General features: G+C 39.6%; 1 protein-coding gene across 1 annotated transcript in view; it reads left to right on the plus strand.

Annotated features, from left to right (window-relative positions):
• LOC125018214 (polycystic kidney disease protein 1-like 2) overlaps positions 1–24530 on the plus strand; it is a 39138-nt gene extending 14608 nt beyond the window's left edge. The window contains exons 13-36 of the mRNA XM_047601990.1: positions 467–598; positions 1478–1591; positions 2605–2719; positions 2840–3030; positions 3111–3341; positions 3684–3785; positions 6173–6351; positions 6557–6703; positions 12558–12757; positions 12846–13087; positions 13272–13458; positions 14562–14808; positions 15088–15322; positions 15443–15585; positions 15660–15766; positions 15908–16093; positions 18063–18393; positions 18528–18661; positions 18842–18969; positions 19922–20082; positions 20273–20483; positions 21106–21207; positions 21375–21506; positions 23377–24530. Of these exons, the coding sequence (XP_047457946.1) occupies positions 467–598; positions 1478–1591; positions 2605–2719; positions 2840–3030; positions 3111–3341; positions 3684–3785; positions 6173–6351; positions 6557–6703; positions 12558–12757; positions 12846–13087; positions 13272–13458; positions 14562–14808; positions 15088–15322; positions 15443–15585; positions 15660–15766; positions 15908–16093; positions 18063–18393; positions 18528–18661; positions 18842–18969; positions 19922–20082; positions 20273–20483; positions 21106–21207; positions 21375–21506; positions 23377–23493 (4074 nt within the window). The 3' untranslated portion in view covers positions 23494–24530. The remainder of the gene's footprint in view (positions 1–466; positions 599–1477; positions 1592–2604; positions 2720–2839; positions 3031–3110; positions 3342–3683; positions 3786–6172; positions 6352–6556; positions 6704–12557; positions 12758–12845; positions 13088–13271; positions 13459–14561; positions 14809–15087; positions 15323–15442; positions 15586–15659; positions 15767–15907; positions 16094–18062; positions 18394–18527; positions 18662–18841; positions 18970–19921; positions 20083–20272; positions 20484–21105; positions 21208–21374; positions 21507–23376) is intronic.
• The last annotated feature ends 419 nt before the right edge of the window (positions 24531–24949 follow it).

The raw sequence follows: 24949 nt of genomic DNA on the forward strand, positions 1-24949 counted from the left end.
TGAAAGGACTTGAATATGTCTGTGAAGGTTCTCAGTCATCCCATTCATGGTAAGTCCAGTTGCCTTTCTTCAAACACCTTTTGGAAAGGACTCAAAATTAAAAGTTTAGGAACTTGACTCTGGATTTAAGGACCGAGACCAAGACCCTCTTCATTTGGAATTTATCCCCAAATAAAGTATGTCTAAATTGAGTCTGCTTATTTTTTCTGACAGAGTGACAAAGGAAAGTTTGCACAGAGAATCCATAAATGTTCCCAACTGTTCCTGCACGTCATTTTCTCTCCCAGCACTACCCTTTCACATATTTTCTTCAGAGGCACCAGTAGATGTGCGAGTAAGTCAGTTCTTGTGTGTCTGGGTGCTTGTGTACGCATCGCCGTTGGTGTGCGTGTTAGTTCTAAGTTTTCCCCAATCTTCTACTTGGAATGGGTTTCAATACTGCTTTGTTCATTAAATGCACTTACAGATGCTGAGCTTAGAAAAAAACCCATTTTCTTGGAATGAGAGAGGGAACATCAGTGGCCTAACAGGCGCTCTGTCCCTCACAACAAAGGACGGGTCCAGTATCCCTGTGGAGAACTTAAGTGAGGATATTGAGGTCAGTACCGCAACCATGCAGCATCACACTGTTGAGCTGTTCTCTGATCTTCTCTCGAGAGCGCGTAGTTTCTTTTAAGAAACAGGCTCAACTTCCATGAAGTGATGAACTGAGAGAACTTGGCAGAAGCTCTGTGAATTGACAATGAGACGCTGTAAAGCGATAACGGTGTTTTTCAACATACATCGGCTTTAGCACCTCACTTGTCTTTTTTATGCTGAAGACGTAGTCAGTAAAATGAATTTAGTTTAAAACAGCATTCTTCTTTATGTAGCGCTGAGGCCGCAGACAATGTTATTGTGAGTGCTCTCTAATTGGAGTGGAGTCACACTGTCAGAGTGTGATTAAACTCTAGGGAATCTCACCCTCTCATGCATGCGATCGAGCAAATTATTACATGGTATACATCTGCTTGTTTAGATGGAGATATTGATGGTGACAGAAACTGCTCACATGGCTAAATGAAATGATCTATAATTTTATTTTGAGTTAATTTAATTCTCAGTTCTTGCTCTAACACTTTGTGAACCCCAGGGATGCTGCATGCTTCGTGAATACAAATACTTGAAAATTGTCACTGACATGAATGAAAAAAAAGATTAAATTAAACATAAATAAATAAATAGATGGAACCCAGACCAATGCATTTATTCTGCCTCAATGCGCTGTTTATTACCAACGAACCTATTGCAATTGCAATCATCATTTAACACTCACTAAGATAAATTCTAGGAAAACACTGCTGCATGTGGTGCACATTAAATATTTTACTAGATCACTAATTTCAGTAGTTATCAAGAGCTGTTTTGCAGTTCAAAGCAAAATGTCAGTCGATGTGTGTCTGAATCTGTTTTTGTGCTGTTTGGCCCCGACCCACAGATTCTGTTGCCAACGCCTGATGGAGAGCAAGTGAACACCTCTGTTCTGGACCTGGGGAACTACAGCACGACGATCATAGACATCCCTTCGCCTGACACCACCCTGGTGTTAAAGGTCCAGTGAAGTATTTGTGTGTCTGCTGTTGAAACCGATCCTACAGCTACGCTAGGCAATCTGTGAGAACGTAGTCACACTACAAAGATCACATCAGCATAGAAACGTTCGATCATATTATTGATGTTTCACAGAGTTTTCCATGTTCGTTAACCAGGTTAGCACACAAAAATTAGCATTGTTAGCAGCAAGTGAAACGAGGGAGTGCCTTGTGTTGCAGGTGTGTGGTCATAGGACTAAACAAAAGGAAAATATGAAATTAATGTTCTACCATAAAGGTCATTGGATCAGCTATTACAATCCATACTCTGGGGACAACAAGTCATCATGCTCCTTCGTCTGAGGAATATAAATGTCAGTACCAAATTCTACAGCAATCAATAATGGGCAGACTGTCATTAGCATCCTCAGTCTGACACACACACAGTGTTTATCTAATGTCGAGTACAGTTCAATATCATAGTATTTGTTTTATTATTACTCTGTTTCAGTGAGACAAGGTTTTCTTGATGGATGTGTTGCCGTCGTCTGTCTCTTTTAGAAGAAGTTCACTTTTCTGATTAAGCCTTATAGGGACAGACGCCGTTGTGGGGAACAGCTTGACTCTGCTTAATGAGAGACAGTAGCATCAAATTATCTGCTGCTTGCGTGGAGTTAGTTTTCATACCAGCGGCTGAGCAGATCTTGCTGGAGTTTCTTAATAGGCGGGCTGAAATGCATCGAAATGTCTTCCAGGCAGGAGTTCCATGAGCACAGTGTGGGACAAGTCTATGTACAAACAAGATGTAGCACCCATGACTTTCTATACTGCGAATAACAGTTTGCTAGTTAGTTGGTCTGTTTCTTGATAACTTGATATCATCAAGTTAAAACATCAGGAACTTTTGAATTTTGTCAACGGGAACCAATAAAGGTTCATCTTATCTCTCCACTTAAGTGAATATGATTCTTGTACCAGATTAGATTTAATGCTTATACATTGCTGATGTTTTCGCTGATATACATTTTTAAAGATGTTGCCTTCAAAGGACCCTTTACCCTTCAAACTGTTCCTTGGTTATATGGACTATCCCAGTGAGACGCATTACGCAGCAATGACAGAGATGCCTCAGCAGGGAACTACTCAAGGTAAATATCTTATACTGTATTTCATTTAAATATTTTCTAAGTGGTGGAGAGATGATCATTATTACGTGTACGCATTATTTGTATGCATTATCTGAGTATGCGCGATTGTGTCTGACACAGAGGAGAGATACACATGGATACTGGACCCCAAGCATTTAAAGGGCAACACTGGAGTGCACTATCTTGTGGTGAGGCCCATAGTGGGTCCAGGCATAAAATCCATCAATGCCAGTTTATCAATCACCCCCATCACAGCCGCTTGCAAATTTTGGAATGAATCACGTCTGGAGTGGAGCGATTACGGATGTAGAGTAAGTCCAGCAATTGAATCTCCCCTATGAGCAACATGCTGCCAAAACTTCAATGACAATGGAGGCGGTTATCTATCAAGGTTGGGGCCAGCACCACACCGTCAGTCATCCAGTGCCTCTGCAACCACCTCACCTTCTTCGGGACCTCTTTCTTTGTCACGCCCAACCTTGTTGACCCGTCACGCACCGCTGAGCTGTTTGCCAACTTTGCAGAGAATCCTGTGGTCGTCTGCTTCGTGGGGGCACTCTTCGTGACTTACCTCTTGGTGGTTGTGTGGGCCAGACGGAAAGACATCCAAGACACAGCTAAGGTGCAGTATCACTCCAGTGACGGATCAGAATTTATACGTGTTTACAGTGTTTTAAAAGCAGATACAGTATTAGAAGGGTCCTCTAAAGGCGAGCCCTGCAACATCCAGAGTTTTATAAAATGAGCTTATGAGGCCTTGCAGCCAATTCCTTATCTCCCCTCCAGGCTAGCTGCTTGAGTCTACAATAGCTGCTGCTTGCATAAAGCCACCACATTGAGTTTTTAGACGGAAGAATAAAGTATTGAATAAACTGGAAAGATTCATTTGAAAACAGCCAATCAAAAAAATCTAAGTTTAACAGCTAAATTACTTTTTCATTCATTTGTGTGGCCTGGATGATAGGTGAAGGTTTCAGTGCTGGAGGACAACGACCCAATGGATGAGTACTGCTACCTGCTGATTGTCAGTACCGGGCATAGAATAGGAGCCTCCACTTCCTCTCAGGTAAATATGCTCAGTCACGCGCATTCTAAAAAAAACGCTGGATTTGCTACAAAACTTTGCTTCAAGGGAGTGCATCCCTCCCTGGAAAGCATAAAGTTGTTCATGGACGCATATCTTTGAAAAATCAATATCAACTTTACAAGTGGGCGAAGGGTGCAGTTTATTGGATTGAAGCATCAAACAGCATCAAGCACTGGCATGAGCGCGTGGTGAATGTGAAGCATATAAAATGGCTAGTACCAATCTACGTTATTTAACTTGAACACTGAAATGCTGTCAAAAATCGGTCAAAGTATAATTAAACAACTGCTTCTCTAGCTCTGCATCGCCTCAGCTGCATGAAAAAAAAAAAAAAAACTGTCAGGCTCCACTCCGGTTCTTGAACCTTTCGTTTATGTGAGACAAGCTGTTTAGCAGATAATGATATTTCCATCGGGTATTGACAGAAAGGTGAAAATGGTGTTCTGCTACTACAAACACACACAGGCGTTAAAGCATTAATCAGCAATAGACAAATTTTAATTTTAAATCAGATGGTTTTTCACGTAATCAAAGGTGTCTTGTTCATTTAGTGGTTTCAACACTTTTATCCTTTGACAAGATTTTGGTGTGGAAAAAATGTGTTTTCAATATTGTGAATGCCACTGATTATATTCGTCATAGAAAAAAATAAAATTGGTAACTGTGGAAGAGCAGTATATTTGTTTTTGTCCTACACCATAAAACGATATAATATCTAAACTCAACAACCAAGCAAGAAGAAACCTCCCTCCCTCCCAGTGCTCCTTCTGATGACAGAATGTGAAATCATTTTAGACACAAAAATTACTTTTATTAATATGTATACTGGATTTCTAAATTACAAAAGTATTAATCTAATAGCAAAATATCTATTTGGTATACTGAAAAGTCATCGCTAAAAAGTGGCTTAACCCAGACCTGCCTTTTTCTGTTTGGTTCAAAATAATAGAATCACTTTCTCTATGAAGCTGCACAAAACTAAATTTGGAGACATTTGGAGGAAGTGGAAGAAATAAAATTACCCTAGGCACCTTTCCTTTGTTTAACATGTATTTTATTGCTTTTTCATTTTTTAAAAATTATTCTTATTATGTTTTTTTTGTTTTTTCATTTTTTTCTTTTTTTTTTTTTGCTTCTGTATAGCTATATTAATTTTCATAATGACAAAGTCACCCCATGTCCTGTCATCAACATTGTGGAAAATGTTACACGTGACATACATAGCTAATCTCTGCTCCACACGGTTGGTAGGCAAAAATGTTGCTATAATTACTGCTGCAGCATATGGTACATGCCCATAGGACAAGATGGTTTTCCGTTTTTATAACTCTCCCGTTGTTGATTGCCTTATGTGAATCGCCGAAAGCAACTTCGATTTTTCCCCATTCAAGAACCGTGGCTGTTTTCTCTAATGCGCACACATTAGAAAGAGCAAAGGGATGATCGATGGCACACTTTGTTATTTGTCTAAGAACGACTCACTTTAATGGAATAATACTTATCGGGCCAGTTTAAATTTACTTGTACAAAATAGTCATGTTGGTATGTTTTGGATATTCTGAATCAGCAGCTCCAGGGATGACTTGATATCCTGAACATGAGTCACTGCAAATCATGTGGGTCTTGGGACTCAGCAGCTGAGCAAGAGTGGGGGGCAGGGGGATGGGGGGCATTGGGTATGAAAACCATTCAGTCTGTCCATTCTTAGATAAATATGCCTGTGGGACTCTTCCAGCGGCTGACATGTTTCTGTATGTCTCTGTATAAAAATATTCATAAATTGTATTCCTCCTCCTGCCCATTCCTGATACACACCACAGTAGCAATATCATCACAGTATTTCTGAATGTGACAGGACTCAGACCTGTACTCGAAGTCTGACATGTACAGGCTAAACTGGAGAGGGGCCAGAACGGTCCCCTGAGGAGCCCCAGTGCTGCCCGCTGTCATTGATGAGGTATAGTTCCTCAGCCGGACAAACTGCTGCCTCCCTGTGAGGTAGTCCGTGGTATTAAATTCACTTGAAAAGTCCAAGAACATGATCCTCACATGAGATGGGGAACAGCACCGATGTCGGTGGTGCTGCTGTGTGAGGGAAGAGAAGGTGAAGGGGGAGGTAATGGTTAAGATGCAAATGCGTGTGTTTTGTATATGTAAATCACAGAAAATAAGATAAGTCCACTGTATTCGTGTACCATTTTTGTTCTTTTGTAAAAAATTGAAACGAATCAGTTAGACCTGAACACCATACAAGGGTTTTATTTGTTTATCCTTGCAGCGGTTGTCTTACCATTAGTTCTTACACACACTATGACAAGTACAGTGTGTGCTTTTAGTTACATTTCAGTTTTCAACAATTGTTTCAGGTGGCAGTGACCCTGCTGGGAGCAGAAGGAATCAGTGAGCCCCACCACCTGACAGATAAAGATAAATGTGTGTTTGAGAGAGGTGCGGTGGACATGTTCTTGCTATCTACTCCCTTCTCCCTGGGAGACCTGGAAGGCATCAGACTGTGGCACAACAACTCAGGGAGCCATCCGGCCTGGTAGGAAAATTCTTAATTTTTGCCTCATTAGAAACTTAGTGAAGTTATGACTTGCACTTGGAATCTGATGACTTTCGAGAGAACATAGTCATCAAATAGACTGCAGGTCTCATAACTGAGCTCTTACTACGAGCTTTAAGATCGTTTAAAGGTTCTTTTCATTGAAATTAAGTTAGGTTAAGTTAAAGTATCTCCTTTTCATCAGGTATGTAGGCAACATCATGGTCCAAGATTTACAGACAGAACAGAAATGGCATTTTCTGTGCAACTCCTGGCTGGCAATAGACATGAGTGATGGCTCCATCGACAAAGTTTTCCCAGTGTCGACAGAGATGGATCTGAAAAGGTTCAGGTAAGGTAGAAGCATGGCATCTAAAATATTCACAAAACAGAGCCAGAGCACGAAGTCAAAGTACGAAGTAGCATAAAATTAAAATGCTCTTAACCAATGAGGCAAGATACGAGGCTCCCGTTAAAACTGGAATTAAACGTTTCATAAGTCATAAGATCAACATCCTAACATATCTTAATCTAATCTCTTATCTATTCTTATATTGTTTTCCTTTTCAAATGAAATGAACAACTTGCAAACATCCAAGTCTGCTTGAAAAATGGTTAAGATTTGATAGACAGATGACACAGACAGATGTGAAATGCTACATTTGGTTCATCACTTAGAAAATTTCTCCCTTAGGCTTGAATAGAAAACATTGCCTTATTCCATCTTCAAAAGCCATCTGTTGTCAATTTGTGAATAAGGTAGTTTAGTTTAGTTTAGTTTTCTGGTTTTACTTGTAGCAAGCGAAGTACAAACATGTGAGTAAACTTGCTTAGTTACTTAATCAGCCATATTAAAAACTAAACTGTCAAAAAATATTTTTGTAATATCCAGAGCAAATCACTTTCTGAATTACAGGTCACTCCACATCTGATACTGTTCACTTATATTACCATATTTATTCTATTGCATAGAGCAGACCTGGGCATTTTACGACCCGCAGGCAACATGCAGCCCTTTGGGCATCCCTGTCTGGCCTATGGTATGTCAGTCATGAGCAAATGAACAAGTATTTATGCAGTGCATGCAATACGACTGCGTTGCTTTTATTTTGAAAAGTCATAATGTATTATGAGCAGCCATCTATTAAACATTTAGTTCCTCATGTTACCAATACCACAGTATTGTAGTGTCAGACCACTCTCCTGTACAATTAGATGGTCACTTTCCAGATAAGATCCAACCCCGGCAAACATGGTGGCTCAATCCATCTCTGTTGTTGTGTCCTGAATTAAGAAAATTTGTTGAACTTCTTTCCCGATGTTAGTGACTGCTCCGACATATCTCGTCGCACCTTATGGGAATCACATAAAGCCTACATCAGAGGTCAAATAATCTCATACACGGCACATAAAAGTAAAGAATTTTACAAACACCTTTTGGATATTGAGAGTCTATAGCAGACATTGATAAAAAAAAATGCTCAACACATCCCACATCAGAGCTACACAAAGAGCGCATCTTGTTGCAACTGGAATTCAATAATCTCTCCACCCAAAAAGTAGTAAGCAATTTTCTTAAAACTAAACAAAAAAACTATGAGCATGGTGAGAAAGCAGGTCGATTGCTTTCACATCACCTCCAACAGACAACCAGCAACTCTCAAATTACAGAAATTAACATCAGCCCAGGCATAACCACATCTGACCCTTATAAAAAAACAATTCAAGAATTATTACTCAAATCTGTATTTGTCAGACGAATACAGCTAAAATACAATCCTTCCTGGACTCTCTTGATGCTCCGACTCTAAATCCAGACATCCAGTCCTGCCTCAATCAGCCTCTCACCACCAATGAGATCCAAGCCGCAATAAATTCCATACAAAGCGGGCGAACTCCAGGACCCAATGGGTTTCCAGTTGAGTACTATAAGGCGTTCTCTTCCAGATTAGTTCCCTTACTTAAATCAGTGTATGACGAAACGCTGGAGGATGGCTGTTTACCACCTACTCTCACTCAAGCGACTATATCATTAATACTTAAAAAGGATAAGAATCCACTTGACTGCTCATCCTACAGACCCATCAGTCTCCTCTGTTGTATTATAAAATTCTGATTAAAGTCTTGGCTAACCGATTGAATGATGTAACACCAACACTTATTCATCAGGATCAGACTGGCTTTATCCCAGGTCGACAGCCATTTTTCTCTCTGAGGCGACTCTTTAATGTAATGTATTCCACCCATTCCACACAACAGCCTGAGGTAATTCTGTCACTCGATGCCGAAAAGGCTTTCGATAGGATAGAGTGGGAGTACTTACATGCAGTCATGAAGAAGTTTGGATTTGGGGCAACATTCAGAAACTGGATCAAAATATTATATAGTAGTCCTATGTCTGCTGCAAAAACAAACGGCTCAACATCGGCATATTTCCCACCGTATAAAGGAATGCGTTAGGGCTGCTGTCTGTCTCCGTTTCTGTTTGACTTAGCCACTGAACCTCTTACGGATGGGAGGATCAAGGGTATCACCAGAGGAAATACAATCCATAAGACTGCGCTGTACGCAGATGACTTGCTCTCCTTTGCCGCCAACCCAACCCAATGTTTACCTCACCTCCTGCAACTACTACAGGAATTTGGGAGCTTCTCTGGCTATAAATTAAATTTGTCAGAAAGTCTACTTTTCCCCATAAATGATGTAAGCAAATCACTAGATTACCATGCGTTTCCCTTTAAAATTGAATATCAGTCTTTTAAGTACCTAGGTGTACATGTAACCAGTTCATTCAGGTCACTCAAAAAGACCAACTTTGACAATTTGCTAGAACATACCAAAAAAAAGACTTTGAGAGGTTGTCATGCCTCCCCATCTCGCTGGCAGGCCATGTTAACGCCCTTAAGATGACAGTATTGCCTAGGTTTCTGTATATGTTTATAACAATACCTGTCTGGCTCCCAAAACATTTCTTTATTAAACTGGATAAATTTATCTCATCGTTGATATGGGGCCATACAACACCTCTTATAAAGAAGTCCTATCTGGAGAGATCTATATCTGACGGAGGACTGGGTCTCCCAAATTTCCTCCATTATTATTTGGACATCAAATATCTCTAAATTGGCATATTAGGTAATGCCATTCCCTGAAAAAAAAGGGCCTACCTGGGCGAGGACGGAGCTTTCTTCACATACATCGATATCCCCTATTTCTCTGCTAACAACTCCATTGGTAGACAAATAGTAGGATTTTTTCTAATCCAGTTGTATCTCATTCCATTAGGATATGGGTATAATTTCGTAAATACTTTAACCTTGATCAGGTGAACAGCCTTTCCCCTCTTTCTTTCAACCACCTCTTTGCACCCTCACAGATGGATTAGAATTTCGCTGGTTGGCATCAGTGTGGGTTGGTTTTCTTTGATGACTTGTTTGATGAGAGCTCTTTCCTGTCCTTTGAAACCCTAGTAAAAGACCATAACATTGCAAGATCTCACTTTTTTCAGGTATCTCCAAGCATGCAGTTTCGCATCCAAATATTTTCCTGCTAGGCCACCTAACAAAGATTCTGTATATGATTTATTAAAATTAAATCCATGGAACAGGGGTCTGATCTCAAGGCATACAATATAATACATAACATGGACTAAAACACATGAAACTTGGGAACGGGATCTGGAAATAGTGATTCCAGAGGATGTCTGGGCTAGATCTCCAACGTACACACTTCCCCTATGTGTATAAGGCACGGACTGATACAATTTAAAGTTTTCCATAGGTTACATTACTCCAATGATAGGCTAGCTAAAATATACCCATCTGTTCTCCCTTCTTGTACAAGGTGGGAACCAAGTATCACTGGGCCACATGTTCTGGTCCTGTCCTTCCCTAGCTGATTTCTGGTTCTCCATTTTTGACTGTCTGTCAGTTCTTTGCAACACATCTCTTAAACCTAATGGACTCACTGATATATTTGGAGTCACACTCTCAGAAATATGTACCACAAATACACAAAAAAAGAGCAATAGTATTTTGTTCTTATAACTCGCAGGGTGATCTTAATGGACGGGAGATCCAACAAATGCACACCCTTTAGGAGATGGATTCAGGAGGTTTTGTCTCTACTCCATTTAGGAAAAATAAGGCATACATTGAATGACACATTAGAGTGTGGTCACCCTCTATTGAGTATGTAAAGAAATTATATCTGTAATCCACCGTGTTGTTTAAGTATCTCCTCTTGTCAGCTTGTCTGATTAGCCCATTTATAGGTTACACTTGCAGCATTGGATCCTTTTTTTTCTACTTTTTGTACTCTTGGTCCCAAGGGAGGGTATATGGGGAGGGAGCAGGAGAGGGTTCGGTGTGGGATTATGTTTATCTATGTATGTAAACTTCTTTTTCTATAATTGAAGATGACATGAACTACTTAAACTTCATGACATTATGCAACTTCAATAAGCAACATTCAATATATATACATATACAAAGCAACAAGCTTTTACAGCATATAGAATGTTTCAGGACAGAGAGGGAGGGTACAACTTAAGGGGAAAACCAAACTTTAAAACTCAAAAGAAATTACAAAACAAGGAAAAGTTTTTCACTATCTCTGCAACAGTGTCACTACAGAGCTTAAACAATGCCCAAGCATGAATCACTTCAAATACAAGTATAAACAATTTATTTTCACAAAATATAAGGATGAAGAGACATTCATAAGTTATCTGTTTTTTGGAATTCTATTACTATTGATGTTGTTGCTGTTACTGTTGTCTTTGTAGATGTCATTAGTCTTATCATCATTGTCACCATTAGTATTTATATGATTATTACAGACATAATACTATTGACGTGGGTCATTTAGCAAGGGGGTGGGACCATATAAGTATTTAGTTCTTCCTGCTTCTTGAACATGTAGGTCAACCTACAAAAACTAATCTGGAACAATTTTTTAATTTATTTATTGTCTATCTCTTAATTTCATTTAATTTTCTTTATTTTCACTTGTTCAAAATAAGTTATCAAATCAAACCCTTTATATGCCACTTATTAAAACATTTGGACATTCAATTTCATGCAGAAAATCAAGGTCAGTGAAGTTACCATATATGGTTCATTGGCTGCAAGTGATAAAAAGCAAAGGAATTTGAGACCATTGGAACATAACTGCTGATGATGTGCTGAGATGTGCTAAGACAACATTAGGGCTCTTCTTCATGGTACCTGATGAAGCAGTTGTACTCAGAGTTCATGCAGAGATGGACCAAGCGGACCGTATTTGACCTGAGAATGATCTTCTCTGATTGGCTAGATGAAAAGCACACACCTCTTTCCCGCACAGAGAGGCACAGGGACATAATTGAAAATGCGTTTGGAAGTTACCAAATGTTGTTCCTCATCCCATAAAGGGTTCAGGAGTAGCCTGAAGCCCGTCAGACCAATTTGCCCAATCACAGTTTTTAAGTGGCCTAAAGCTGGAGCTCTCTGTCGGGAACTGATTATGCTCCAGCAAAATACCTACCAGGCCAATCAAATGATCTGGGCAGATTTTATGCAGCGATGGACAGAAGAGTGACAGCAACACAGGCATACATGTCGTCTGAGTTGAATTTGTTAACAAAGAAATGTCTCTGCTTGGTTGGAGCATATCGGATGAAACATGCACCACAACAAAATCCAAGTGAAGTATTAAAAAACTCGCACCTTGATCAAAATTGAATTGGGCTATTTAGAGAAAGGGGTAGACTCAAATTGCAAAAATTGGTGTGGCTCAGAGTGTGATTTTGAGAGAAAAGTTGTCAGACTTGAACTTCAATGTACCATAACTCATAGGCAAAACATTATGAAAGTGTTATAAAAACCCCTGAGATAAGCATTTTTTTTCTCTGTCTATGGAACGATTTATGAATTATATAAAAAATTCTAATTAACTTGAGAAACGAAAAGTCTTCCAGTGAAAACTGTCACACTCCTCTCATCCCAGTTGAGCCTCTAAATACTGACAGCCTACACACTGAGCTGGTGATTTATTGAGGATTTAGGGCTTTTTCTTTAGGCCATTAAAATTGTCAAATAGCTACGGCTTCACGCCAAGGTGTTAGAGCAATAAAGAGAGATTAAAACATTACGCTAATCCATCACTAATTGGCAGTTTATGTAGGTTTAGTATTTGTTTTTCACAATTTTCCTTTTGTGTTCTAGTAATTTGTTCTTCACGAAGACAATAAAGGATTTCAATGACGGACACCTCTGGTACTCTGTGATCAGCCGACCAGCCGGCAGCTCCTTCACTTGTGTACAAAGGGTCTCCTGCTGCTTCTCCCTGCTGCTCTGTACCATGCTGACCAGCATCATGTTTTACGGGATCCCAACAGACCCCTCTGAGCAAACCTTGGATCTCGGTACACCACATATTCATCAAATTCACTCGAATTAATGCCAAGCAGTAAGGCGAGGTTCTTATTCATTTCGCCCTGTGTTTGTTTTCAGGAGCGTTTGAGTTTACCTGGCAGCAGTTCATGATTGGTGTCCAGAGTTCCCTCATTATGTTTCCAGTAAATATCCTCATAGTTAGCATCTTCAGAAACACTCGTCCTCGAGAGACATCTTGTTGCCGGCGCAAATTGAAACAGCCGGATCCCCTGGAGCAGGAGAGCGTTTTGCATACTGTGTCCTCGCAGATCAGTACCACCAACATGAATGCCAATGCCACTTTAGACATTATCATTAAGGTAGGTGCTCCATGTTTAAGTGTGCTTGACACCTAACTAACTAGCCCTTTGCAATGAATATTAACTGGGCTGCTAAAGCAGGTCAAAGAATAAATGTTTTATGGTTCAAACTGACACACTGCATATTGGAATTTCTTGCTGTAATGTTACATTTGTATTTAGAAACACATTTTTTGTCTTCTAGGATATTACAAGAATCGCTTGCACACTCTCCAAGACAGTAAAAAGCAACCTTCCATGCTCAGAGTCTGAGTTTGGCCCTGGACAGCAAAATGATATCAAAGCCATCCTTTCTGTTTTGGAGGACTTCATCAAGCAGAATAATAAAATCAGTGACAACGCCCAGTCAAAAACACAGCCTCAGCTACCAGGTGTGTCCTGCAGTGAATAGTGGATATAGTTACTGAAAGGAAGATCACAGGGGGTGCGTCTAAACTTCTCTGATCTGAGCTCACCATCAGTTTTCACCTGTTTCACAAGTCACCAGTTTTTAACCAGTATTGCTAAGTTTCCTTACATGTGCGATGTAGGGTGTAGGGTTTGATTGCAATTGAAAAAAAATAATTGAGATTGGGATGAGAGTAACGCAGCTTTCCCTCCAAACTAACATCACTAGTCAATCAGAAGTAGGGTGGGGGTGGGTCTTGGAAAACATGGTTGAGATCCAGCTGCAGCTGATGCTGCATTCAATACATCTTGGGAAAAATGAGCGCTGAGTTATCAAATTCTGAAATGACTGCTTCCGAAATAAATAAAAAGAAATAGCTGCTGCATCTATTTTAATGTTCAACAAACGGTGACAATATTTGAGATCCAGCTGCAGCTGATGCTGCATTCATAACAACTTAGGAAAATACGTTGTAGAGTTGTAAGTTGTAAATCTCTGTAAGTTGTAAAACTAAGAAATTGCTGCTTCCACATATTTTAATGTTCAGCAAATGGTGACAATATATCAGACTTTTTTTTTTCTCCTCTGAGTTGGAGAGGGAAAAAAAGGCCATTGGTCTAATTCACTGAGTTCAGACAAAATGTACAGCGCGTTGTGGTGTAGGGCCTCTGCATTAAAATGATAAGAGCTGCTGATACAAAGACCTGTCTGCACAAGCTGAAACATTTTCCGCTTTTCAACTTAGTGTGAATGAGCCTTAAAAAGAGCTATTCCACTGAAATCAGCCAGAGATTAAACAAAAACCACATTTTAACAGCTTGTATATGAAGAACTAATAATCACTAACTCTCAAATTTGTTAAAAAGACACCGGCTGCCTACAAGCCAGCACAAAGTTCCCACACCAGCTAAACTTTTGCGCTGAAATTTCTTCATTCATAGTTTTCTTTGTTTCTGTTTAAAAACACACCCTCCATTGAAATCATCAAAGCATGTTATCAGGTATTCGAATGTGAATTGAGTCTGGCTACACCACGCTCACTAAGTGCAAGTCAGACACCAAGTAAGAACTTTTGCACGTTTTCAGAACGCAGCGCTTGCGTGCATCCAGTGTCAACAGAGGAGGGGGCGCAAAAGAACAACAACAAAACCCACTATCTGTACCGGCAGCTGTGTCACATCGACAGGGAGCTGAGTCTGCTCGGACCCTCCGCCTTCCCCACACCACAAAGCTACAGCCAGGCCCTGCAGCAAGTTCAAGGCATGAAGGAGTTGCTTGAAGACAAGCTCTTTGCCTCCAACAGCGTCAACAAAAATGAACTTACACACAAAAAGTACGTGTTCCAAACTGTGTATATTTACTTTAGGTTTCTAGGGCATGCCAAAAGCTTCTCCCTCTCCTTTAAAGTGAATATGTATTTGCCTTTTTGTTTATTCTTTTCTTTTTATTTAAACTGTAACTGATACCTTTGACGTTTTGACAGTCTCAGCAGTTACTTAGACTTTAAATTAATAATGATCAATGGAATTGCAGTAAAAGCACTTAAAACAACATTTAAGTGTATTTAAGTAAAAGTTGTTTTTAACAGTTGTTTTTTAACTTCCACTTACAGGTCTGGTTCTGCAGACAACTCTGATGGTAGTCAAAAAAAAGGGGCGTGCTGTCATGGAGGGCTGCCCTGGTGGTTCATTTTTGTCGGCTGGCTGCTTGTGATCACAACCAGCGTTGTATCAGGATATTTCACGATGCTGTACGGGTTGAAATTTGGGAAGGAGCGCTCCATAAGCTGGCTGGTATCCACGATTGTCTCCTTCTTTCAGAGCCTCCTCCTCATTCAGCCGCTGAAGGTGAGAAGATGCACACTTGCCCTCCACTCACATACTGTACCGTACAGCCTTACACCTTCTTGAAGGATGACTTTGTACGATGGAAATGTGCTACATGTGTGTTGACGTCTCTTACCACAGGTAGTCTTTCTCGCCATCTTCTTTGCACTTGTAATAAAGAAAGTGGATGTGGACGATTTTCAAAACGTGGCGATTGTAAGAACCAACAGAAATCTAGGTGAAGAGTACATACCCCTCAGCTACATTTTTTTTCTCTTTATAGTGTTCAAAATGTTCCTAGTTTTCTGTATTATTTAACTTAAATTTCAGGCGATCGGAAAGACGACCAAATAATCAGGCGGGACGGCGGTATCTACGCACCACCTCCTGCTGCACACATTGAGAAAATGAAAAGAGATAAGATTTTGGAACGGAAAGCTTTTGCGCTCATCTGGGAGATTTTAAGTGAGTAGGAAATAATGGAGTATTTGCATATCAGTTAATTACAATTCAATGAAGTCCATAATTATGTGGATAACAATAATGAGGCAGTCCTCTTGGACAATAAAGTCTCAGCTTGTGATTCTTTTTTTTTTTTTTTTTCAGTCTACATGGGATTCATGTGGATGTTGCTCCTGGTTGCATATGGCCAGAGAGATCCCAATGCTTTCTTCCTGAACCAGCACATTAGGGATAGCTTCAGCGCAGAGATCTCAGACAGCATGAGCCTCAATGACGTGTTCACTTGGGCCAACACATCTCTACTCAGTAACCTCTTTGGAGTTTATCCAGGTAAAAGGTACACACACACGGATAGGACAAGGGCCTCCGCTAAACACTTCACCGAATGTTCTACAGGCAGAAAAAAAAAAAAGATGAGACAACATGTTTTTATCCTCTAGACTGTAGAAAGTAGTAATCATCCACATCAGTTTTTAATTTATATATCAATGGTTGGAAACATCAAGGACTCAGCTTTTAATAAAAAGATTGTCTTCAGTCAAACAGATAGAAAGAGTTTGATAAGATGCTTTGTTCAGTGAAGGAAAACACTTAAGTAGATAAGACGTGGCTTTGTGTCAAAGCAAATTTGGCTTTTTTTCCCTTCTTTTTCTTTTTGAAGACCCAACTCTTGTGTGCCAATACTGGTGTGAATGTGATTCTGATGCTTGTTTCAACACAAAAGCAATTTACTCCTCAGCTAGGGAGCAGGAGGCTTTCACTATCTGATGTGTTTTTGTGCGAACCTCCAAGCATCACATGGTGTTTCGGCTTTCAAGTTGGTTCTTAAGAGGCCCACAGATCAACACAATTAACAGGTGTGAGATTACTATGTCTCCAAATATTCCAAATAACTGTGGAAACTGACACAGTTATAAATATTTTAATATTGTTGATCGGTGGCAGACAGACATTTCAGCTCCACAGGTGAACAGCTCCATGAGGTTGTGTCCCACACACCCACACCCATACAAGTATCGCCAGTTAAACATTGCAAAAATTCCACTATGAATCAGAAAATATGTAAACTGGATTATCAACTCGGATTCAACTTAGATTAAAAACTAATTAGACTCACCAAGGGCCTTTCTGACAATCTCCCGGGTATCCCAAGTTATCTGCTTAAACCTCTCCTGGTTGTATGAGCTGGTCTTTTACCTCTTGAGAAATTATGAAATCCCAGACATTTTATCTAAAACTTCTGCTAAAGTGGAAAAGTCCTAAATTGCCACTAGCCAGGTAGTCAACTCGATTCATCAAGCAATGAATGAATGAAACGTGAATTAGCCACTGGTATGTTACTTTACTACTAGCCGAGCTAGCAAGACCTTTGCAGTACCCGTCCCTTGCTCCAAATCAGCCAATGAGAAGCGCTCTGGGGTCCTGGACTCCAGCCCCCACTACCCAAACTGAAGTGTGCACTGTGTGTGTTTGTGTGTGTGTGTGTGTACCCACCGGCTCCTAATGCAAAGACGCCTTAATGATGAGTATTGCGAGCTCACCTACTCTGGCTCTTTTAATACTTGTGTGTCTGTATGTGTTACTGTATCGTATGTGTAGCCGTTGCAAATTTGAATGTCTACAACCAGGCAGAGACTGTAGATTAATTTTATTTTTAGCTCAGCCTTCAGCTGCAGCCTGATGGGTGTCACATCAGACAAAAGTAATTATAGCTTGTTAGAAGTGGTTGGTTGTGTCACAGTCTGAATAGATTTCTTAATGGCAGCTCAAACTGGTTATTTACTATATTGAGCTGGATATAATACTATATCCGTGACGTGTACATGTTGCAGCTAAAAATCAGTGAGTCGAGTGCCTGACATCAATAGCTGTAGTTTTACATCTACATTTTCTGCATAAAAAACAGACCATGATTCTCTACAATGGTGTGAAAATGTGTGGGCCCCCTTCCTGATTTCTGATTTGACATCATCAACAAATTGAAATATAAAACAAAGATAACACAAGTAAACAGTTTATAGATCAAGGTATTTATTATTATGGGGAAACAAAACCCAAATTTACATGGCCGTGTGTGAAAAATAAAATAAAATATTATTTCTGCACAAAGCTTATTATTCCTTTTATCGTTCATCATAGATGATGCATCACCTGTTTTGATTAAACATTATTGGAGTTGTCGTTGGGAAAAAACAGCCTGAGGCTCCATTTTCCACGTTTTACATTCAGTGTCAAATAATCCGTTACAAACGAAACAGTGCCAGTAGAAATGCTTCAACCGTAAAATGCTTTGTTCCAGGATTCATCACGGATGGGAACTCTAAGCTGGTGGGTAATGCCCGTCTTCGTCAAGTGAGAGTGCAGAGGGATTCCTGTCAGACTGCAGACGCCATGCGTGAGTTCGTGGCAGACTGCCATGCCGCATATTCATGGGAAATGGAGGACATGGGCTCCTATGAGCCTGGCTGGGACGGCACCGTGGGGGATAATGTCTCTATGAACGCCTCTAGTCCCTGGAAATACCAGACACAGGCTCAGCTCAGAGCATACCCTATCTGGGGCAAAATGGTGCTGTACCGGGGAGGAGGCTTTGTAGTGGAGCTTGGCCCTGATTTACAAAGTGCCAGCAGGTATGTGCAACGGCAAACTGGACTTATAATTACTGAAGCAATAAACCTGTTCACTCTGACAATATCTAAATATTCCTTAGTCTGTTAATGGAGGCTCGAGTATTTCTACTTGTGCATGTGTTCTCTATTTATAGCACCCTTGAGTATCTGTTCTGGAACAAATGGCTGGATGTGTACACAAGGGCCATCTTTGTCGAGTTCACTGTTTACAATGCAAATGTGAACCTCTTCTGTATCGTCACACTCATGCTGGAGACCACAGCTGTAGGTAAGGAGAGCAGTCATCATCCACCTGCACCTCAATCTAAAATCCTATTCTCCAGTGTGTCCCGTATGACATCAGATATGGTTGCAAACTGAGTTTAGTCACTTTTCATATCCTCACACTGAGTGCCTCCTATTGTTGAGACCATGTAAGTGAAGTGAAACCTTCTTACTGTCCTTAAAGGAGCATTTCAGTTCCACAGTGAGCTGCACAGTATTCGTCTTTACCACTCAACTGGAGGCCTCCTCATCTTCGTCATGACAGCTGAGGTTGTTTATTTGCTCTTTATCCTCTATTACATGTTCCGGCAGGTAAGCCCCCGACAAGACCTCCACACATTGTTATCCTGAACCTACTAATTGCTTGGCTCTTACATCTGTTTAAATTCCTTCATTTATTAAGAAGTTTTTGTATTTTCTAAGACAAATAAGCATGGCAGGGATCATTATGTTCATTTTTGTTTTCCAGCTCAAATTGGAATTGGTGCTTGTTACTTCCTACTGTTATCTTAAAATAAAAGAGCCATATTAGAAATAACAGATGTAGGGGAAGTTTTATTTTTCTTTCAGCCAACCTCTACTCAGCTGTACCCCACTGTAATTATTAAACATTAAGTAAAGGTCATCCGATTATGACGATGCTGATATATGCGACATGTAATCTTCTGTGCCCGTTGCACAGTAGTCATTTTTGAATTTTGTGTTTTTTTTCTGGTTTATTTCAGTTAACTCTATGGGTGTCCACCATTAACTGTAATTTCTGAGGCAGAGAGTTATTCCCTGCAGCTTCTCAAGACTGTTATATACTATAGGTACACCTGAAAACATATGTCTGACTGTGCTTGACAAGATTGAAAAGACATACTGCCATTTGCCAACTTAGCCATAATGCGATTAATAATGCGGCAGCTGGAGTTTAATTGAGCAGACATGGTTTTCATCATATTTCGTACTATCTATCAAACTATCTATTCAAAACAACAAGACAACTTTAAGGAACTGAAGAAATAGAACGTTACACAGTATATATATATATATATAAATATATATATAAAATAATCTAGCGCTGAAAACGTTAAAACACACGGACATACAGAAGCTATGAAGAGCTGTGACTCTGTTGAGGCTTTCAAGAAGCACATACACTGTCCTAAGATGACGCAGGCATGGTCCACTTATAAGAGATGAGAATAATAAATGAGAACAATAAAAACAAGCATCCCATATTGTGTTGTCGTTTCCTCTTATTTCTTTTGTCGGATAGGGCAAATTAATGAAGCAGCAGCGATGGGCGTACTTCAAGAACCAGTGGAACCTCCTGGACTTGATTATTATCTTACTGAGCTGGAGCGCTGTGGCTGTCTTTACCAAGAGGACTCTGCTGGGGAACCGCGATATGACCTACTACCAACTGCACAGAGACCAGTGAGACTAACAGAGTATACTGTAGTTGATCCTGTTTAGTTGATATGCCATAAAAAGCCTGTTTGTTTTTCGCTTGTGTGTGTGTGTTCGATATAGTTCACTCTAGGATCCTGATATTCTATATTGTGCTGCTGGATGGTACTCCTTTCCTACTTCTATTGGTAACTCACATCTTTGCTTTGCTATGCAGCTTTCCCAGTTTTCATGAGACAGCCGTGGCCGACTCTACGCTCCAGTACCTCATCGCCTTCCTGGTCCTGCTCTCCACAGTCAAACTGTGGCACCTGCTCAGACTGAACCCCAAAATGAACATGATCACAGCTGCCCTGCAGCGAGGCTGGAATGACATCTCCAGTTATATCGGGATCCTTATGATCATGTTTGTGGCATACTCCATTGCAGTGAGTATCTTGCCCCTTAACCGAGGCCTTATCCTTTTGCAAATATCAGTGTGTCTTATTCTCTGTTTACACGGACAAGACTTTTGTGTCATGTCAGTGCTATTTTCCAAGTCATCAGAGCTTTAATATTTTGAGAAATGTTTTTCGAAAGGCATCTGAAGCTTAGGATACTGCACTGAATTCAATTTCATTTAAGGGTAGGGTAACAGAAAAAGTAAAATAGGGATACTATTAAGACGGGTATCCTCAGGGACACAGAAAATAAAAATATTGGAACTATGCACAGTTGCCTTGGAAAGTATTCAGACCACTTCTCTTTTTGCCCAGTTAAGGTTGTAGACTTGTAGACTGTAGATTTTAAATTGGCTAATCCAAAGAAGTTCAAGGCTTGTATATTTCCAGCCTTCACACATAGCTCGTTTTCTTGCTCATTCCAATCTTTTCTTTACCTGTGTGTGCTTGGGTTATTGGTTAGTTATATGTTATACGAATACATATATAATAAATAATTAAAATAATAAATACAAAATTGGCCTTGAATTTATTAATTTATTTTAAAGCTTAAGTCTGTGATGGATGGAAATGAGCTCAGTGGTTTGAATAATCATCCTCATCTTTTCAGTGCAATCTGATCTATGGCTGGAAGATATCATCTTATAAAACTTTGTCGGATGCTCTTGTGACTATGATCAGTTTGCAGATAGGCATCTTTAACTATGATGAGGTGAGTGATAATGATAGCATGACATTTTTCTAATGCATAAAGATTCTACAGTGTGCCCAGAAAGCATTGACTGTAAACCTTAACGAGTATCCATGTAGTAAATAGAGATTTTTCTTCTCTCATATTTCTACATTGTAGTTTAGATTCACTGATGTTATATTTCCTAGGTCTTGAACAGCAGCCCTCTGCTTGGTGGATTCATCATTGGTACATGTGTTATGTTCATGACATTCGTGGTGCTCAATCTCTTCCTGACAGTGATCCTGACAGCATTCAGCCAGGAGCAAATACACCACAAGGTAATGTTTGTCTCATTCTGTACACTTTTATAGCATACACAGACATGTGGTGGTCGTGATGGAATGCAACTTAGATTTAAATGTAACTTGTGTAACTTGCATTTAAAGTACAGGTACTGTTTGTCTCAAAGATATTTGATAAATTAACTGTGTACTTCTCATGCACTGAAGGACTAACAATGTTGGTCACTATCTGGTAAACACAGTAGATATTTTAGTAGCCAAGAGAAAGATATATTTCAATCAGGATCTGTTGAAGACCAAAGTCAGTTTAAGAGCTAAGTTTCAAAGCAAATATTAGAACTTCAGTAATTATTACTACAATGACACATAGTCATATCGAGATGGAATGATTAAATAAATAACCAAATATTAAGTTATTGTTATATTACAGTTCATTATAATTCACAATTTCAATCTAAAGGAACGGGAACGGCGGGCACATCTCCCGATTACCTGCACAAATCTTTTTCTCCAATAGTTTTGATTAAGACATCATTGTGATGAAATAATTTTTATTGGTTCCCTACAAATACCTACAGTCACTGTGGAGGAGAAAAGAGCATGTGTATCTGAAGCCATTAAGACTCTCTGAGAGGCATGTAAGTAGAGGTGGGACTTAAAGATTTTGGGCTGGGACTGAAAACATTTATCATAAAAGTAATTCAGTTCAGTTCAATTCAATTGTATTCATACAGTGTCAATAACAAGACACTTTACAAAAACTGTCCTGAGACTCCCAGAGCGAGCATGAAGGAAATGCTGGCAAAAACACTTGTAACAGGAAGAAACCTTGATTAGAACCCAGCTCATACGGAGGGACCCATTTGCCTGAGGCCAGTCTGGTAGAGAAAACAAAAGAACACAGTGTTGACAGTGACAGTCCGTCCTTGGCATATTCAGATCTGAATATTAATCTTTGTTTTGTTTCTCTCAAATGGAAGCATTTACATTGGAGAAGGCTCATCATCAGTAAAAGTAATGAGGGAGAAAATATTTTCTGAAATGTCGTTACATTTTAAGAACCTGTAAATATCAAGTACCTGATATAATGATGTGGGGTCATTCTCAATATACTGTACAGTCCTGCTCACCATTATTGGCACCCATAAAGTTAAATACATAATGTGGAATATCTTCTGAACCATTGTCATTCTTATGAGTGCAGTGACTGGTGATGCACATATTCTACCATCCATCAGCTTTTACGATCTGACATTTTTGAGCTTTTGGAAAGTTTTTAATGACCGAACATAAACCATTTCTCAATAATACGACACACCTTCTTAATGTAGTTTATATTTTGCAGCTGTAAAATAAAAATTTTGTGTGATCCAAGGTTTTACAAACATTCATCTAATTCCTGTCAAATAAACCATTCAGTATCAAGAAGAATGAAACAACATATTAAAACTAGCGTTCCAGTCAGTTTGGTTTCAGTCTTGACTCCCAACAATAGCTTCATCTACGTTTAAGACAATTGGCTTTCAACACAACTTTGTGTCTTTCTAAAGTAACTAACTCGATCCTCCATAATCAAGGGGATGTGAGTTCGCAATTGGACCACCTCCCAAGATAATATTTTTTTAAGCCACAGTATAAAGGTACTGAATATCAGTGTAACACAGGAAGCGCCATTGCTTCATTGTCACGCTCTGTGCTCTGCAGTAAGTGCAATCACTAAATTTCCCAATTTCCCATCCATACTTTGAACTGTGTGTATTCTCAAACAGTGCAAATATGTGCAGATTAGGCTCAATGGTCTCATGGTAACTCTTTACATAATATGTCTGGACAAGTAAGTAGGATCCTTTGACCAATAGTACTTGTAATGCCAAAGGTGATTTTGAATTTCTGGTGTCTCCCGCAGCCCTCTGAGGAGGAGGAGATTGTTGACGTGATGCTGAAGAAAATCTTCAGTCTCTTTGGGATCAGATATAAAGTTAAGGAAGACGCCCCAGGGCCAGAGACTTCAGAAGTGCAATGACAGCCGAAATATCCCTAACACTTCCTCAGTTGATGTGAATGTTTTTACCACTTCTGACGGTAAACTTCTAGGGAGATAGAAGTTTGTTTTATGTAATAATACTGCCATGTTCGTCTGTGCATGCTCATTATTCTTTGCTTGCTTCCTTCTTTGAGGTCAAAGCATGCCGTGCTGCTTTGTGAATATGGTGCGATAGATAATTATCACGTACAGAAATACACTGCTGCTTGTAAGGATGAGTCTAATTTTTATATTTATTTAGGGAATACCTCAAAATACATTGTTTTGCCCTCGATAATGTTACTCTGAAGGCACTACAAAAAAGTTCCACACTTCAATACATACAGTACGTTAAATCACTTAAATGATTGGCTCCTAATGAGGAAACAGATAGGTGACACAGTGTAGATGACCCACAGATTCAGTGACAGTGTCTTTCCACTTAAGGGCTCAAAGCTTTCCAATTCAAATGTAACTCTTGAGATCAACTCCTTTTAACTTTGATCTGCTAAAATTGGCAAAGAAATGTTGAAGTACTATCCCACATACAGTATGTCCATTTAACAGCTTTTCCCTCAACTTTTGTTCAGTCACATACAGTACGAGCCTCTGAAAATAGGGTGCTGTGTATGAAAATGTTTGTAATACCTACAGATCTCCGTCAAGATGAGAGTCTGCATTTTAAAGTATGTTTTGGAAAGCAGGCAAATAATAAAAAAGTAACATAATAAATGGATTTTTATGTATGCTACCCTATCGCTGTGATTTGAGCCTTAGCCCCATTCATTTCATTAGCTGATTGATACATGGTTGGTAGACCGTGTCACTTGTAATCATTATCTGGTCTCGCTCAATAAAATGCAAACAGTGGCTCACTATCTGTCATTGGTGGTCGGCAGCCTGATGTTACTGCTACTCCTAAAAACAGAAACAGTAGAATATAATACATTGATGTGAAATAAAGGGAGGGTTCATCTGCAAATTATAAAATTCAGAAATTACCAAGAAATCATAATCTATGATTCTGTGTACATTCAATAAACTTTAATGCCTGAGGAAACTTTAATAAAAGAAAAGTAGAAGGCTTCTTTCCCGTTCTACTTCTGGATCCTGTGTGTGTGTGTGTGTGTGTGTGTGTGTGTGTGTGTGTGTGTGTGTGTGTGTGTGTGTGTGTCTGTGTGTCTGTGTGTGTGTCTGCTAAACACACTCCATGATGAAATCCAAATGGCATGCTACCAAACTAATACGACTTGAGTCCGGCTACACCAGGCTGTCAATCTTGTGGAGGTCTGGGAGTTTTTAGACTTTAAGACCATGGTTCATCCGGTTTGCACAGCGAGACCTCTCTGCAGATAACACACAATAATTTTTTTGTGGTGCCTGCCCTTGTGTGTTGTGAAGCAGTGATGAGCCTCCTCAAAGGTCCTTTGTAGTAGGATAAAAAAAAGACACATAA

This window comes from Mugil cephalus, chromosome 12 (assembly GCF_022458985.1).
Source record: "Mugil cephalus isolate CIBA_MC_2020 chromosome 12, CIBA_Mcephalus_1.1, whole genome shotgun sequence".
Lineage (NCBI taxonomy): Eukaryota > Metazoa > Chordata > Actinopteri > Mugiliformes > Mugilidae > Mugil > Mugil cephalus.